We start from the raw sequence: 15,393 nt of genomic DNA on the forward strand, positions 1-15,393 counted from the left end.
AACCTGGTTAAATATGGGGAGTGAGAAAGCTATTATCCAGTAGCTGGTTTATCCAGCAGCTCCTCCATACACACAAAGTACTGAGGAGCGATACAGAGAACGGGTTCCATGCACAGACTGATATGTTAATTTATAATAAGAAGAAGAGTAAGAGCCAACTTAATAAGCAACCTGTACAGACCTGTTTTCTCTCAGAAAGAGTTTATAAAAAAAGTTGTCTTTGCTATCGTAACGTCGGGAAAAGTACACCTTGCTCGCCTCGAAACAAGCAAAAGGCATGTATTAATTCCTTAAAAGTTTAGGTCCTACGGTATTACAAATTTTCCAAGCCAACTTAATAACTAACTAAGTATAATTTTTTCAGGAAGAATTTATTAAGAAGTTTATGACCCTATTTTATGGATCTAATGAGCGAGTGCGGGTTTTGCGACATTACAAATATTCGTGATTCTTCCTTAGAAGCTTTGAAATTAGCAATGTTTGAAATTTTTTGGCGAGAATAAGAAGAAGAGTCAGAAGAGTCATTTGGATTTTAAAAGCCAACTTATTAAGCAACCTGTACAGGTCTTCCAGAAAGAGTTTATTGAGAAGTTTTATGGAGCGTTTAGCAGGATGTAACAGTGTGTTCAGTACACTGATTTTAATGTTTGTGATTATGGGATGCCGCTGATCACCTGAGTGGTGTTTATCTGTGGTCTGCAGAGGCGGAGGTGCTGATAGTGAGTGGTATAAAGAACACTGATGTTTTCGCGCGAGAGCAGGCCGTGTTCTCGTGTCAGCTCTCTCGCCGGGCTAAAGGACGGGTCCAGTGGTGGCTGGATGGAACCCGTCTGGAGAACGGCCCCTCCACTGTTATTGGGGTGAATGAAGATCACGTCTATTCTCTCACCCTAAAGAACCTCGCGCCCAACGACTCGGGAACCGTCCTGTTCAAAACCGGCAGCTTGACCTCGTCAGCCAAGCTTTTAGTGAAAGGTACCGGATTAGGTCCTGAGGGGGGAGAGAGGCTCTTTTGTTGCCGCCCTGCAGCACTGCAATAAAAGAGAAATGCAGATTTAAGAATAGAAATAGAATATAAACCTCTGATACAGAAGTGTCTAAAAACAGTCGGATAAATGGTGGAATGCAAATACTGCTTTCTAACGGGACAGTGTAAAAAAACGTGTTTTTTTAAATGGTGGTATGTGAATAGGGCTGCATCGATTAGTCAATATAATCAACAATGTCGATTATTTAAATTTGTCAACTACAAATTTCATTGTCGACTAATCATTAGTTTGTAACAGTATGGCATTACACAAAGTGCTGGAGACAGAAGCACAATGGCAGACTTAGTTTGTGTCTCCAAAAGTGCCCAAACACAACAGATTACATATTTATAACTAAATATTAGTCATTTCCATGTTTAAACAACATTCAGATATTTAAATTCCTTTAAACCTCATGTTCTGCTGTTTCTATCGTTTTTAGAGATTAGTCGACTACCAAAATAATCATTAGCTGCAGTCCTATATGTTAATACTGCTTTCTATTCAAGCAGTGCCTAAAAATGTTTGGTTATATATGAGTGAGAATAGCTGGTTTATCCAGCAGCTCCTCCCAACCCAAACACAGTACTAAAGGGCGATATAGAGAAGCTGGTGTGTGGAAGACACTTTTATTGCATATTCCATATTTATCTAGTAGATTTTATGACTTAGGTACACTGTAAAAACAAATATATATATATATATATGGTCCAGCAGTCTAAAGCGCTGCCACTATGATCGGAAGAGTGCTGGTGAGATTGTAAATCCCAGTCATGCAGCTTGCCACCAGCTGCTGGAGCCCTGAGAGAGCACAATTGGGCTTGCTCAGTTTTTAAAAGCAATTGTAGTTATGTATATTTACATGAATAGATATATTGATAAATATAATAATGTTTTATTACATGGTGTTATTACATGTGCAGCAAGCTTCTAATGTAAAGGAATATCACTCTGACAGCCTACATGTTCATAGAAATTCAGCTTTAGTAAATTGATAAAAAACATTTATAGCTGCTTCATTTAGGAATATTTTTGTGTAAGATCATACCTATATGGTTTAGTTATTGGAGCCTCTGTACATCTTATAACCTATGAACCAAAAGCTACATTTATTTATGTTAGAATGTATTTTAGAATATATTTTATTGTGTTGAGGTTTTGCAGTGCTCTCAGGTGCTACAAAAGACTCTGTATTTCTCTCAGATGCCTGAATGAGTTTCACCTGTTTCAGCTCACCTGCGCATGCGCAGCCTCATCATATACATCCCATATCATACAAATACATAAATAAAAACTTCTGCATTTTAATTTCACCCTCCGTGGACTTATATCTGATATCTGTCATGGCTTGCTGGAGTGTGGAAATAGAGTCTTTATTATAGCTCACTAACTAATAATTTAAGTGTTTCTGTTTCTGATAATGTTCAGAAAGTGCAGAACAGGAGATGCACTCGTTCCTGAATGATATTATTACTTGATGTGAAAAAAAACCCCACACCATTACACACCAGAATTTTATTCACAATAATTTCTATGTAAATTTTTTATGATAACGAGTATAAACAACATTTTGCATTATTCAAAAATGTGCTGTAAAAGTCTTACATTGTAAATATTTTTTTTTCAATATATTAATGCAAATACTGCACTAAATATTTGACGTATTTTTCTATTTACTTGAGTTACTTAAGTGTTTATTAATAGGCATTTAAATGTTTATAAAATGATCGCCATTAGAAAAGTTTCAATTAAATCATGTTTATTTTAGTGGCAGCAATCTTTAAAAAAATAAGTAAAATCATTTAATCATTAAGATAATTTTTACTGTCTTGTAATATCTCAGAGTAGAGAGAGAGAGAGGGAGGGACAGAGTTAAAGGGAGAGAGAAAGAGAAAGAGAGAGAACAGAGTTAGAGAAAAATACAGAGTTATATATATATAGAGAGAGAGAGAGAGAGAGAGAGAGAGAGAAAGAGAGAGACAGTATTCATCACAGTATCTGTGTGTCGACAGTTTGAATGAAATGAAGTGAGGGTGAATGTTTTAAAGTAGAGCCAGACTTTAGAGCACTACCTGGCTGTGTGCGCTCTCCGCGTTTTGCCTATTTATGAGCATTTCTTTTATGTTTTTCCAGAGCTGTATGCTAGTCAAACCCATAATAAAGTCACGTCTGACTAATTGCTAACTGTGAGCCTAATCGCTAATAATTCAGTGCAGTTTAACCCTTTGTTTAAGCTAAATGAAGCGGCTGCTCAGTGCATGTTTGCAGTTTTCATGGCTGATGTTTCTAATGTCAGACAGATGTGAGGGACTCAGAATCGCAGAGGCACTTTTTGATGCCGAGTGTTTGATGCAAAGTCCTGAGCATGTATTAAACTCTACCTCTGCTCATAACTCATAACCCGCCGTTCACAGATTCCACTGTGGAGGTGGTCAGTGCCATGGAAGACCTCAATGTAGCAGAGAACCAGCCGGCAGAGTTCATCTGCCAGTTCTCCCGGCCGGTCAGAGCAGTGTGGAGGAGAAACGGGCAGCCGGTGCAGGCCGACGGCCGCAGGGTAGTAGTGGAGCAGGACTGGACTGTAGCGCGGTTGTTCATTAGCTGTGTAACCCCACAAGACACGGGGACGTTCTCCTGTGAGGCTGAAGGAACCTATACTGAGGCACGGCTAACGGTGCAAGGTGAGCTTACCTACAGCCCAACCTCACACCTGTATAAAGGGGTTGGAGAATGAAACTGAAACACCTGTCATCATTTTAGTGTGGGATTTTAGGTTTCATGTCTAAATTGGAGCAGCCTGGTGTTCAATCTTCATTAATTGCACATTGCACCAGTAAGAGCAGAGTGTGAAAGTTCAATTAGCAGGGTAAGAGCACAGTTCTGCTCTAAATATTACAATGCACACAACATTATGGGAGACATACCAGAGTTCAAAAGAGGACAAATTGTTGGTGCACGTCTTGCTGGAGCATCTGTGACCAAGACAGCAAGTCTTTGTGATGCATCAAGAGCCACGGTATCCAGGGTAATGTCAGCGAGATACCACCAAGAAGAACCGACCACATCCAACAGGATTAACTGTGGACTGCCCAAATCACGGCAGAATTCAATGTGCACCTCAACTCTCCTGTTTCCACCAGAACTGTCCGTCACCACAATAAATTATTGTCCTCTTAAACCAGGTGTTTCAGTTTCAATGTCCAACCCTTGTATATTACTAGCATTTATTGTGGTAATCTAAGTACGCTCATTCTCGTTTTTACGCCCGTTCTTGGGCTCCCTTACTCCTTATAAGGGCGTTTTTTTTCCCCGGCTGTGTCCCAATTCACTAGCCGGGGCAGCTGAATTGTGTATTGGAGCGCAACCCTGACGACACAGGTTCGATCCCGGGCGTGAGGAGCGCTGTGTTTTTTATTTTTTCTTGCGTTTACCTGCTTTAAACTCCTAAAGGTTCAAAATTTGGCAACCACGTTAAATAACTATGTGGACTATGGCTTTGGTCTGTCTCATGTTTAAGTATAATCATTGCGTAGAGTGTTTCATAATAGGAATAGTTGGAAATTATTGGATATAGGTGGTGTAGCATAGTAGATAACAGGTCGGTTGACACAGACTGCAGCAGCTGTGATTGATCCAAAATAATGTATTAATTTTATTTTTATTTCAACCTTTTTCATCTTTCCATCATGTTCTACTCCACCAGTCTTACACACTGCTTTTGGATAACTTTAAGCAGTTCAGTTTGGTGGTTTGATGGCTTGTGATCATCCGTCTTCCTCTTGATTATATTCCAGAGGTTTTTAATTTGGTAAAATCAGAGAAACTCGTCGTTTTTAAGAGCTCTCTTAGTTTTTTCGAGAGCTGTATATGTTGAGGACGCTCATATACACTTCTCATTTTCTTATTACATCATGTATTGAGAAGTTGCAGATTATTAAGGTTGTAATTAAGTCGACATTAATGCTGATTATCTTTTGAATGATGACGTAATCCATAATCCTGAAAATGAAAGTGCAGTGCTGCAGCTGAGAGCTTGGATTAGGGCTTATTCAAGCAGAGTAACTGAGTGGTGAAGTGGATCATGTTCTGTGATTTTAAGCAGTTTTAAGACAATCTTCAATTTTTGTACATTTTGCTTTGTGCTGTAGAAAAATGGCTTTGTGCCATCAGCCTCCAGACCGTATCTTCTGACTGAGCTTAGCTAAAATCTGTTGATTGATTATTTGAAATGTGTGTGAAGTTTTTAATCAGATTTAATTTCCATTAATTTGTCTCCCTCTCCTCCCGCAGCTAAACCCATCGACATCCTGCAGGGTCTGGAGAACGTGGAGACGATAGAGGGAGGCGAGGCGCTTTTCGAGTGCTCGCTCTCGCGCCCCGAGACCAAAGACTGCGGCTGGCTGATGAACGGCGCTCCTGTAAGAGAGTCGGGGAGGGTGGAGATCGTGTGTTTTGAGAGCGGCCGGCGTCATCTCTTACTGCTGAAGGAGTTAAAAGCAGGAGATAACTGTACCGTAACCTTCCGCGCCGGAACTGCATCAACCTCTGCTCTACTGTCTGTTAAAGGTGGGTCAGATTTTATATTTAACGATTTAAGGAGAATTTATTGTTATTTACATCACGTGTTACATGAAAACTGTTATCTCTTAGTCCAGATTACACCCAAATTAGCAATTGTTATATAAAATAAATTAAGAATACAATATAATGAATTAAATAGATAACAAGATAAATACACATAATATAAAAGGAGAATAGGAAAGTAAATAGATAGATAGACAGATAAAACAAAATAATATATATATATATATATAGAGAGAGAGAGAGGCAGACAGGCAGAGAGATAGATAGATAGATAGATAGATAGATAGATAGATAGATAGATAGATAGATAGATAGATAGACAGGCCGAGAGACGGACGGACGGACGGACGGACGGACGGACAGACAGACAGATAGATAGATAGATAGATAGATAGATAGATAGATAGATAGATAGATAGATAGATAGATAGATAGATAGATAGATAGATAAACAGACAGACAGACTAAAATCTAAGAGCCCACATTTCATATGTTGCCCAACCTTTTGCCTGATGATTCTATTTTCCTTTTTCTAAAATTCTAAAATTGTATAAAACCAAAATATTTTACTATTTCTACTTGAGTTTTACTTGTACTTTTATATTTGGTTTTGTGACTTCTCAAAATCTTATGCTTATATATAATTATTATTTGATCAGATGATATTTCTGGTCATTGGAAGTAACATGGCTGCAGTGAGTTTCTTTGTATAAGAAACTACAATGATAATGCAGTTTGATTTGATAAAAAAAAGTTTTGTAGGCCTGCAAAGCAATGGGAAAATAGGATTTATGTGCCTTTATATTAATATAATCTTAAATAATTTATTTGTTATTTGTTATGAATTGTGACTCCTCTAACTCCAGGCTGGCAGCTGGAGGTGGTGAGAGCGTTGGAGGATAAGACAGCCGTTGTTGGTGAACAGGTGGAGTTTACCTGTGTTCTGAACGAGCCGGTGCAGGAAAAGGATGTGAGCTGGTACGTTAACGGTTCAGAGCTGAAGTCAGGTGACCTGTGGGCGATGAAGGTTAAAGGATGCACCTGCAGCCTGATCCTGAAAAAAGCTCAGGCTCAGCCCCCTCAGGAGATCACCTTCGCTGCTCAGGACGCCATTTCAGTCGCCAAGCTGATCACTATTGGTAAGAGTGTTCAAATATATTATAAATACTAATACAAAATTCATTCTTACCACTCGTTGTGTTGTGTTCAGTTTAGAAATGCACAATTTATTAAAATTCAAGAGCACAATACTAAGAAAAATATTAATAATAAAAGACGTAAATATAAATTACTAAACAAATAATATAGAAATAAGAAAAAGACTTAATGCCAATTAACATCATTTAAAAAGAAAATATTTTCTTTTATCAAAACGTGGTCAAATTCAGAGTAATATATAATTTCTTTTAATATTTACATTTTAATTTAAGACATATTTAATTTGTTATTTCCAGAAAATCTAAAAATCATGCCTAGGTAAAAGTAACCTATATATTTTGCTTTGTAATTTTATATAGGTACGTCTATAAAAAAATCTATAAATCTATAAAAAAAAAAAAACATATCTTATATATATATATATATATATATATATATATATATATATATAGATATATAGATATATGTTTTGCATAAAGATGCAGTAAAAAACATATTGGATCGATCAGGAGCCTCACCAATGGGAAACACAAATAGAGGGGCATGATAAAAAAAAATAATCGTGATTAATCGACTAATCCAAAAAATAATCGGCAGATTGATTAGTTACTAGTCATTATTTGCAGCCTTACTTCAGAAGGGTGCTGTCAAAACATATAAATAAAATAAAATATTTTAATAAAATAAAATAAAATAAAATATAAAATAACCAGTTTTAATATGTGAAAATGTTAATAAACAGGCAGTTTAAAGTATATTTACTATTCTACATGTTTTTTTATGAAGGACCCTCCCTCTCTGCTGGTTATATTTTGCTTGTTTGCTCACTGGTAGTGTTATATTGATATTTTATATATATTTTGTGTGTTTATCTGTTGGCGTAGCTGTGCCCGATCCCCCGGAGGACCCGGAGGTGGTGAGTAAGGGTGCGACGTCGGTCACGCTGTCCTGGTTCACGCCGCTGAGTGACGGGGGAAGCCCGATCCTGGGCTACAGGGTGGAAATGCGGCAGGTGGACAGCGCGCTCTGGTTACCCTGCCACCCAGAGCCGGTGTGTAACACCGAGTTCCTGGTGGATAACCTGATCCCCGGGACGGGTTACAGGTTCCGGGTGGCGGCTATTAACCGCGCCGGCATCGGAGACCCGGTCCAGCTTCCCCAGACTGTTACAACTGGTGAGAGAAACTGCGTGTAATTCTCAGTGTTAATGTGAATTTCTCTTTATTAATTTTTATGATTTTTTTTACATTGTAAATTTAATATTGAAGAAGACATTAACCCTATAGATCATGCAGCTTACCATCAGCTGCCAGAGTCCTGAGACAGCACAGTTGGTCTTGCTGTTTCTCTCTGGGTGGGTACAGTACAGTAGATGGCGCTCTCTCTTTCCCCTCATCACTCCTAGGGTGATGTGGATCAGCACAAGGCTGCGTCTGTGAGCTGATGTATCAGAACCGAGCCGAAAATGAAAAATGGCTGAAATAACAAAAAAAAAAGATGCAGAGCTTTCAAACCTCAAATAATGCAAAGAAAACAAGTTCATATTCATTAAGTTTTAAGAGTTCAGAAATAATCAATATTTGGTGGAATAACCCTGATTGGTTTTTAATCACAGTTTTTTTCATGCATCTTGGCATCATGTTCTCCTCCACCAGTCTTACACACTGCTTTTGGATAACTTAATGCAAGCAGTTCAGTTTGGTGGTTTGATGGTTTGTGATCATCCATCTTCCTCTTGATTATATTCCAGAGGTTTTTAATTTGGTAAAATCAAAGAAACTCATCATTTTTAAGTGCTCTCTTATTTTTTTTTCCAGAGCTGTATATATGGTTATTGATATAACTAAGCACTTATCAGAAATCTAAATTTTATAATATTTGATGATCTTCAGATGCTCCAGTGACGGTGAGCAGAAAGTTGAGCAGCTCTAAACTGCAGAAGGGTAAAGTGGCTCGGCTGGAGTGTGAACTTTCCACTGAGAGTAAAACTGTTACCTGGCTGAAGGACAATCGAGAGATCGAGATGGGATCAAAGTACCAGGATGTAAGAGAGGGTAAATCTCAGGTGCTGCTCATTAAGGATTTCCAGGCGGGAGATCAGGGTGTTTATACCTGCGTCGCTTCAGAGGAATCCGAAACCTCCATCAACCTGAACCTGGAAGGTACTTTTACAATATATTTCACATTTACTGAATAACTTCATACTGTTCTCTACTCTCAGTTTCATACTCTCGCTCTACTGCATTCAGTACAGTGTAAAATTAGTTGTTTTAATTGTATAACAGCAGCATTTAAATTTGGGTGGCATTTACGTCCCGCTGCACTAGTGGTTAGCTGCTAATGCTAATGCTAATGCTGCTGCACCCAGCCTTAGTGGAAATCTGGAAATCTGAGTTTACTGTTAGTAAACAGAAGTGCTTTACTCACCCAAATAAACAGTTTTTAAGAAATAAATCTGTGTAGATTAACATCCAGCACTCGATTGACTGTAAAAGAAAAGTTTTTTTTTTAAGAATAGTTAGAACAGTTTTGTTTACTTAGCTTAGCTTTACTTAACTTAGTCACACCTTCATCATCACCACTCAGCGGCGAGACCTGCTGAATTAGAAGGGAAACATGGCGACACCCCTGTTCTTTACTAGTATCGCACAATGTTGGCTGGTTAAATCGTACAAAAGACCAATTTAAGACCTTTGAGGCTACAATTACGAAAAGTGTACTGTACCTTTGAGCACAAGAAAAAGTACTTATATCTTACCTCTGTTTTTTAGTGTATATGTATGAAAATAGAGCAGACCATAGACCATAGTTCATTCATATTGCGCCTTATAATCCAGTGCGAAAAATACAGTAATTGAGACTGTTGGTGTCTCCCTTGCAGGAGACGACGCAAAGGTTTCTCAGCTCCAGACGGAGGAAGGTGATCAACCTAGCTTACCTGTGGAGTCCGCCTCTGAGGGGGATTTACACGCTTTATGGGAATCTCTGGCCAAGAAGCGGAGAATGAGCAGAGAGCCCACACTGGACTCAATCTCTGAGCTTCCTGAAGAGGACGGTAAAGATAAAGCACAAGGACAAAAGAGTAAAGAAGTGGAGAAAGAGCCGACCAAAGGTAAAGAGGAGAAACCAGAACCTCTGGCTCTTCTCACGTCTTCTGAAGACGAGTCCTCTGGAAAGGCTCCGAGTCTGGTGTCCTACCTTAAGAAGAGCAGCAAGACGACTCTGACTGTGGAGAGTCAGAGCGAGACCACAGCCACCAATAAGCTTTACCAGCACTTCCAGATGACTGAGCAATCAGCACAGCAGAGCACAGAGAGGGTCGAGACCGTCCAGAGCATCCAGAGCATCGAGAATATCCAGAGCATCGAGAGCATCGAGATCAGCAAGGAGGACGAACCGGAGCTGCGGGACGCAGCCATCAAGATCCAGGCGGCTTTTAAAGGGTACAAAGCGAGGAAAGACATGCGTCCTGTTTTTAAAGACGTCTTCAAGGACCAGACCAGAGAACCCAATGGAACCATTCATCTGGAATGTGTCACAGAGGGGAAACCAGATAAGGTTCGCTGGCTGAAGGACGGCGAGCCGCTGGTGGACGGGAAGCACTACCACATTGACATCTACAACGACGGCACCTGCTCTCTGATCGTGACGGCGGCCACCACCAAAGACACGGGCGTGTACACGTGCGAGGTCACCAACAAGTTCGGCGTCATCTCCCACAGCGGGAAGGTGACGGTCGGGTCTCTGCGGGAGTCGTCCGGCCGCCGGCCGCTCACCCTGGGCTACAGCGCCGACAGCGAGCCCGAGAGCTCCTCTGGCAGCGAGATGGATGAGTCTTTACGTCAGGCCAGCAAGAGACTGAGGAGACTCCTCCGCACCCGTCTCCCTCCCGACGTGGAGGAGGAGTCCTTCGTCAGCGCTGACGAGGGTGACCTGCAGCCCCCCGACCCCCAGTCCTACCGAGAGGACGAGCGATACATCTACATCAAATTCAACACCCGCAGCGAAGCTCAGGAGGCGTCCCAGCGCTTCCAGCAGATGTTCACAGAGCAGGGCGTTCCTGTGGAGACCACCATTCTCGAAGCAGGGTCAAAGGTGGAGCTGCGCATCATGAAAATGGGTTTAAGTCAGGACGGGTCCCAAACGCCGACCCAGGAACGACAGCTACCTGCGTTCATGACCGGAACTCCTGGTATGACTTTTACTTAAAAATTTACTTTTATCATTTTGTGTCTCAATTTTTTTTGGCCTAAGCCGTTAGATGTGATTGATGCTCTCCTAAACTTGCTTTAAAGCCGTGTTTTTCAACGAAATTTTCTCAACTTAAAAAATAAATAATTAAAAAATGCATACAAAGAAAAACTAGGTATATTTAACGTTATTCGAAAGTTTTTTTATTTGTTTAGTTTTTTTAATTGACGGAATGAAAAAAGAGTGTACCACACCAAATGTACCTGAACACACCTCATTTCCAGAACACCACGCCCATCAGTGTAGATATAATCAGAAGCTCTGCTGCTGTTTAAACCAGGTAGGGTGTAAGATAGCAATGAGTTTTGCAACACACCCTGTGCACAGTGTGTAAGATGAGAAGTTTTGAGAGAAACGCAGCTTTAAAGTGTGTAGATTTATGCCGGTTCTGTGTGAGTTTGAGCAAATGATTTGTTGTTTTGTATGATATAGTTCTGAATTATCTTCTCGTTTGCTTTTGCATGAAATCTCTGAAATCTGGTTTTCTTCAGCTCGTGCTGTGATGCTTTGCAATGTTGTCTCTGCAATATTTCACTGATTTTTCCTGTATCTTGATCACTGCTGCCCCGCTGCACTTCGGGCTCACAGCGGCCCCGGTCTTCCTGACCCAGCTCAACAGCCAGGAGGTGCCTGACGGGTACCCGGTGAGCTTTGACTGTGTGATCATTGGTAAACCTCCTCCAAGCGTACGCTGGTTCAAAGACGGGAAAATGCTGCAGGAAGATGATCATTATATGATTAATGAAGACCAAGAGGGTTGCCACCAACTGATCATTACGGCCGTACGGCCGGTCGACATGGGCGTGTACCGCTGCGTGGCTGAGAATGATAGTGGCATCGCTTCCAGCAAGGCGGAGCTTAGAGTGGAAAGTGAGTACACTGTTAAAAGAAAGTGTCCTCCGACTAAAAACTAAATTAATATTAATAATAATCTGCAAAAACTAAACTAAAAATAAAATGAATGGGGAGTTCTCGCAACTAAACTGCCACTTTCTTTTAACAGTAAGATTTTGTGATACGTAACAATTACTGTGACCATAAATAATACTGATAACACTTTCTATCTGTCACACTGATAACAAACTCACAGTTTATTTGTTTTTTTTATGTGTTTTTAGTATGAATAAATGCCATGTGAGCTGGGAGCTGCTCCGGAGATACAGTATAACGCTGCTTTAGTCCGGTGGAGGAGTGGGCGGGAAAAACGATAGGATAGACAAAATAAAATAAATAAAAAAAATAGGTCGGCAACTACAAAGCTAACAAAAAAAACAAAGGATAAGGCAAAAAAATGTGACTTTCTTTGCATGTTGGATATCACAAATGTCCTTGCATGGGTTGCTGTGGTAATGTGGTAATGTGGTAATGCTGTATCTGTACAAATCCGATCACGCAATCAGAAATCGGATTTGGACTGGCAGCAGTAATTGTTATGCCTCGTTATTGTGGTAAATGCAGTAATAACACAGAAGCTGTGTTTTTATCTTTACAGTGTCTTGCAGCTCAGATTACGACACGGCCGCTGACGCCACAGAGACATCTTCCTACGTTAGCGCTAAAGGCTACGTATCCAGGTACAATTACAATTACATCAATTCTTACACACCTACAGTAACCCTCAAAAAGAGTATAAAAAGAGTTATTTCATATTTTGCATTTTAGTGAATGTCCTCCTTTTATCTGTTTTATATCATTTTATATTTTTATTCTATTTTATTTTTTACTTTTATATTATATTTATCTTATATTTTAAGGATTTGCTATTTTGGGTCTAGCTGGACCGTGTGAATACAGTTTGTAGGTTTAGGAGTCTTGCCCACGGACTCTTATTGGTGTAGCACAACATTCAGTCACCCAGAACGGGAATTGAAGCCCAGTCTCCCACATGATGGTGTAGCTCATTAGCAGGGGGTGGTGTTATCCACTACACCAACAACCATTTTTTTTAATAATATATTTTACAAAAATAAATACTTTTTTTACCAGTCAAAATCAAAATTACTCATGAAGATTTCAGTGTTCCAGACATTTTAATGATCCCCACATGTATTATATTATTTTGTGATTTATATATTTATATAGTTCTGAACATAGAGACACCGAGGCCTTTGAGTCAGTGGTGGAGGATGAGCAGCTCCCTCAGGTGGTGGATGAGCTTCATGATCTGTTCCTCAGTCCAGGAGCTCCAAACGCCAAGATGAGCGTCAGGGTGAAAGGTCAGATACGTTTCATACAGCGTCTCTCCTCAACTGCTGTGTATACTGTAAAATATAGATTTGATTTAGTGATTAAATAATAAAAAATAGGTGTAGAATTAATGTAGCAAGTTTTTTTCCACCTAGAATAAATGGAGAAGTCTGTATAATATTTTTGATCACTTTTTAATCACACTGTATAATTTTTTATTAATTAATTTGCCTTTTATTGTATGATATAATGTTAGTTTTTCTTTAAAAAGCTATTCCTCCTATTCTAAATAGCAAAATCAGAGAAACCGATTCAGATTTTTCCCCCTGCTGTGTTATTTAGCTTATGAGCTGCTCCTAATGAGTGAAAGTTGTGTTTTTTTAGGATTTCCTGCACCAAAAGTGTACTGGTTTAAGGACGGTTCACCACTGCAGCCCTCGAAGAGGATCTTGGTGTCGTCGGAGCGAGGCGTGTACAGTCTGGAGATAGCTGAAGTGACTCGTGAAGACACCGGGGAGTATTCTGCTTATATCAGCAACGCAGCCGGCTCCGCCTATTCCTCCGCACGCATGGTCATACTCAGTACGCACACATTATAATAGAGTCGAAAAAAAGGAATTATTCATTCTTAATTTTCAGAAATTAAATAAAAATACAATAAAAATTAACATTTTAACCTTTCACCTTGTTTTTCTTCTTTTTTTTCTGTTTATTCATGTGTGTAACAGGTCCAGGGGAAAGAATGCCTGATTATGGAAAAAGAGGTAGGTATTTTAAAGATCCCTGCAGCTTGATTTAGGTCCTGTCATTGTGTCTTTGCTATCGGAACAACTGGAAAAGTACACCTTGTGCAGCTCAAAAAACACTTAATTTTAGGCGTCACGTGAAAATAAAACAATCAGTGTGTTACTTACTCATCATTTCCTTCAAGAGTCAGATGCACTCTGACTTGGCGAGTTGCTATTTTAATGGCGCATTGCTTCTGTGTTTCTCAGCAGAGGAAACTGAGCTGCTGGTTGACACTGTGAAGGAGCTCCAGCAGCTCATTTACGGGAACAGCAATGTTATTTTATTTACTATTCTGTTTATTGTTGATGAGTGTTGACTGTTGTCAGGGTTTAAATCTATCAGTGAAGCTCCTGTGTTTTCCTCCGCCAAGATAGCAATACACCAGAAATTTACCTGAACACACCTCACACCTTTAGTGGGGTGTGAGATAGCAATGAGCCTCTTGATGCTCCTTACCCAGGGTGTAAGATAGAAGCTCCAGTAGTAATCAACCACTGTGAGTGTATACTTTAGATTTAGAAGAAACTATGAAGCCTGGTAAGAATAGATTATTTATCATGTGTTTAATTTATTTATCATCTGTTCTCCTCTTTACAGACTCTAAAGAACCTCTGAAGCCTCCTCGGTTTTTGGAGAGGTTCTGTAACAGAACAGTGAAACAGGGAGCGAGCATTACGTTATCAGTCAAAGTGGAAGGTAAGATATTATGAATCTGTGTTCTCTATGATGTCACAATTTCTGTTTTGACTGTTCTAATTTGTTTTGTTGTGTATTTGTTCTGTAAACGCAGGATCTCCGGCTCCCACTATAAACTGGCTAAAGGAAGAACCCATGAAGGAGGTTCTGTGGATTAAAGCCGACACACCTGGATATAAGGTGGCGAGCTCGGGCTGTCTGCACAGTCTGATTCTGATGGACGTGGGGAAGGAGCACAGCGGTACCTACACCTGCATCGCCACCAACAGTGCCGGCCAGACCCTCAACACTGCCCGGCTGGACGTGGAACAAGGTCAGGAACTCCTAACTGTGGGCGTGTTAACCTGTTATTATTAAAAGAATTAAAAGAAAATACAAAAAGGAGTCGATAACACAAAAAACAATCAAAAGAATTGTTTAGTAGAAGATCTAGCAAGCTCTAGATTCAATACCAGGCAAGGAAACAAAGCAAACAGGAGGGGTATTTATACAAGGCAGACCATGTGTAAACAATCAGAAGCTTGGCGAGTGTGAGCGCTGTAGCATCAAGTGATCAGCAGAGTCAGGGAAGTCCAGTGAGTGAGCATGCTGGGAAATGTAGTCTTTGTTGTGTCAGACAGACTGACAGCATCAGAACTGACTATTTTATGACTCCTTCTAAATTCTTATTTTTATCTTGTTTTATATCTTAATCTTAAAA

General features: G+C 39.9%; 1 protein-coding gene across 50 annotated transcripts in view; it reads left to right on the forward strand.

Annotated features, from left to right (window-relative positions):
* Window positions 1-15,393, forward strand: part of obscnb (obscurin, cytoskeletal calmodulin and titin-interacting RhoGEF b) — an 86,294-nt gene that overhangs the window by 56,101 nt on the left and 14,800 nt on the right. For 47 of the 50 annotated variants that reach the window (XM_049480823.1, XM_049480814.1, XM_049480812.1 and 44 more), the window contains 14 exons: window positions 703-975; window positions 3,443-3,709; window positions 5,319-5,594; window positions 6,479-6,751; window positions 7,655-7,945; window positions 8,663-8,932; window positions 9,652-10,962; window positions 11,610-11,891; window positions 12,514-12,595; window positions 13,104-13,237; window positions 13,593-13,790; window positions 13,937-13,972; window positions 14,595-14,693; window positions 14,788-15,006. In XM_049480823.1, the coding sequence (XP_049336780.1) occupies window positions 703-975; window positions 3,443-3,709; window positions 5,319-5,594; window positions 6,479-6,751; window positions 7,655-7,945; window positions 8,663-8,932; window positions 9,652-10,962; window positions 11,610-11,891; window positions 12,514-12,595; window positions 13,104-13,237; window positions 13,593-13,790; window positions 13,937-13,972; window positions 14,595-14,693; window positions 14,788-15,006 (4,011 nt within the window). The remainder of the gene's footprint in view (window positions 1-702; window positions 976-3,442; window positions 3,710-5,318; window positions 5,595-6,478; window positions 6,752-7,654; window positions 7,946-8,662; window positions 8,933-9,651; window positions 10,963-11,609; window positions 11,892-12,513; window positions 12,596-13,103; window positions 13,238-13,592; window positions 13,791-13,936; window positions 13,973-14,594; window positions 14,694-14,787; window positions 15,007-15,393) is intronic. The other 3 variants (XM_049480788.1, XM_049480778.1, XM_049480794.1) reach the window with 3 other exon arrangements.

Source organism: Astyanax mexicanus, chromosome 6 (assembly GCF_023375975.1).
Source record: "Astyanax mexicanus isolate ESR-SI-001 chromosome 6, AstMex3_surface, whole genome shotgun sequence".
Lineage (NCBI taxonomy): Eukaryota > Metazoa > Chordata > Actinopteri > Characiformes > Acestrorhamphidae > Astyanax > Astyanax mexicanus.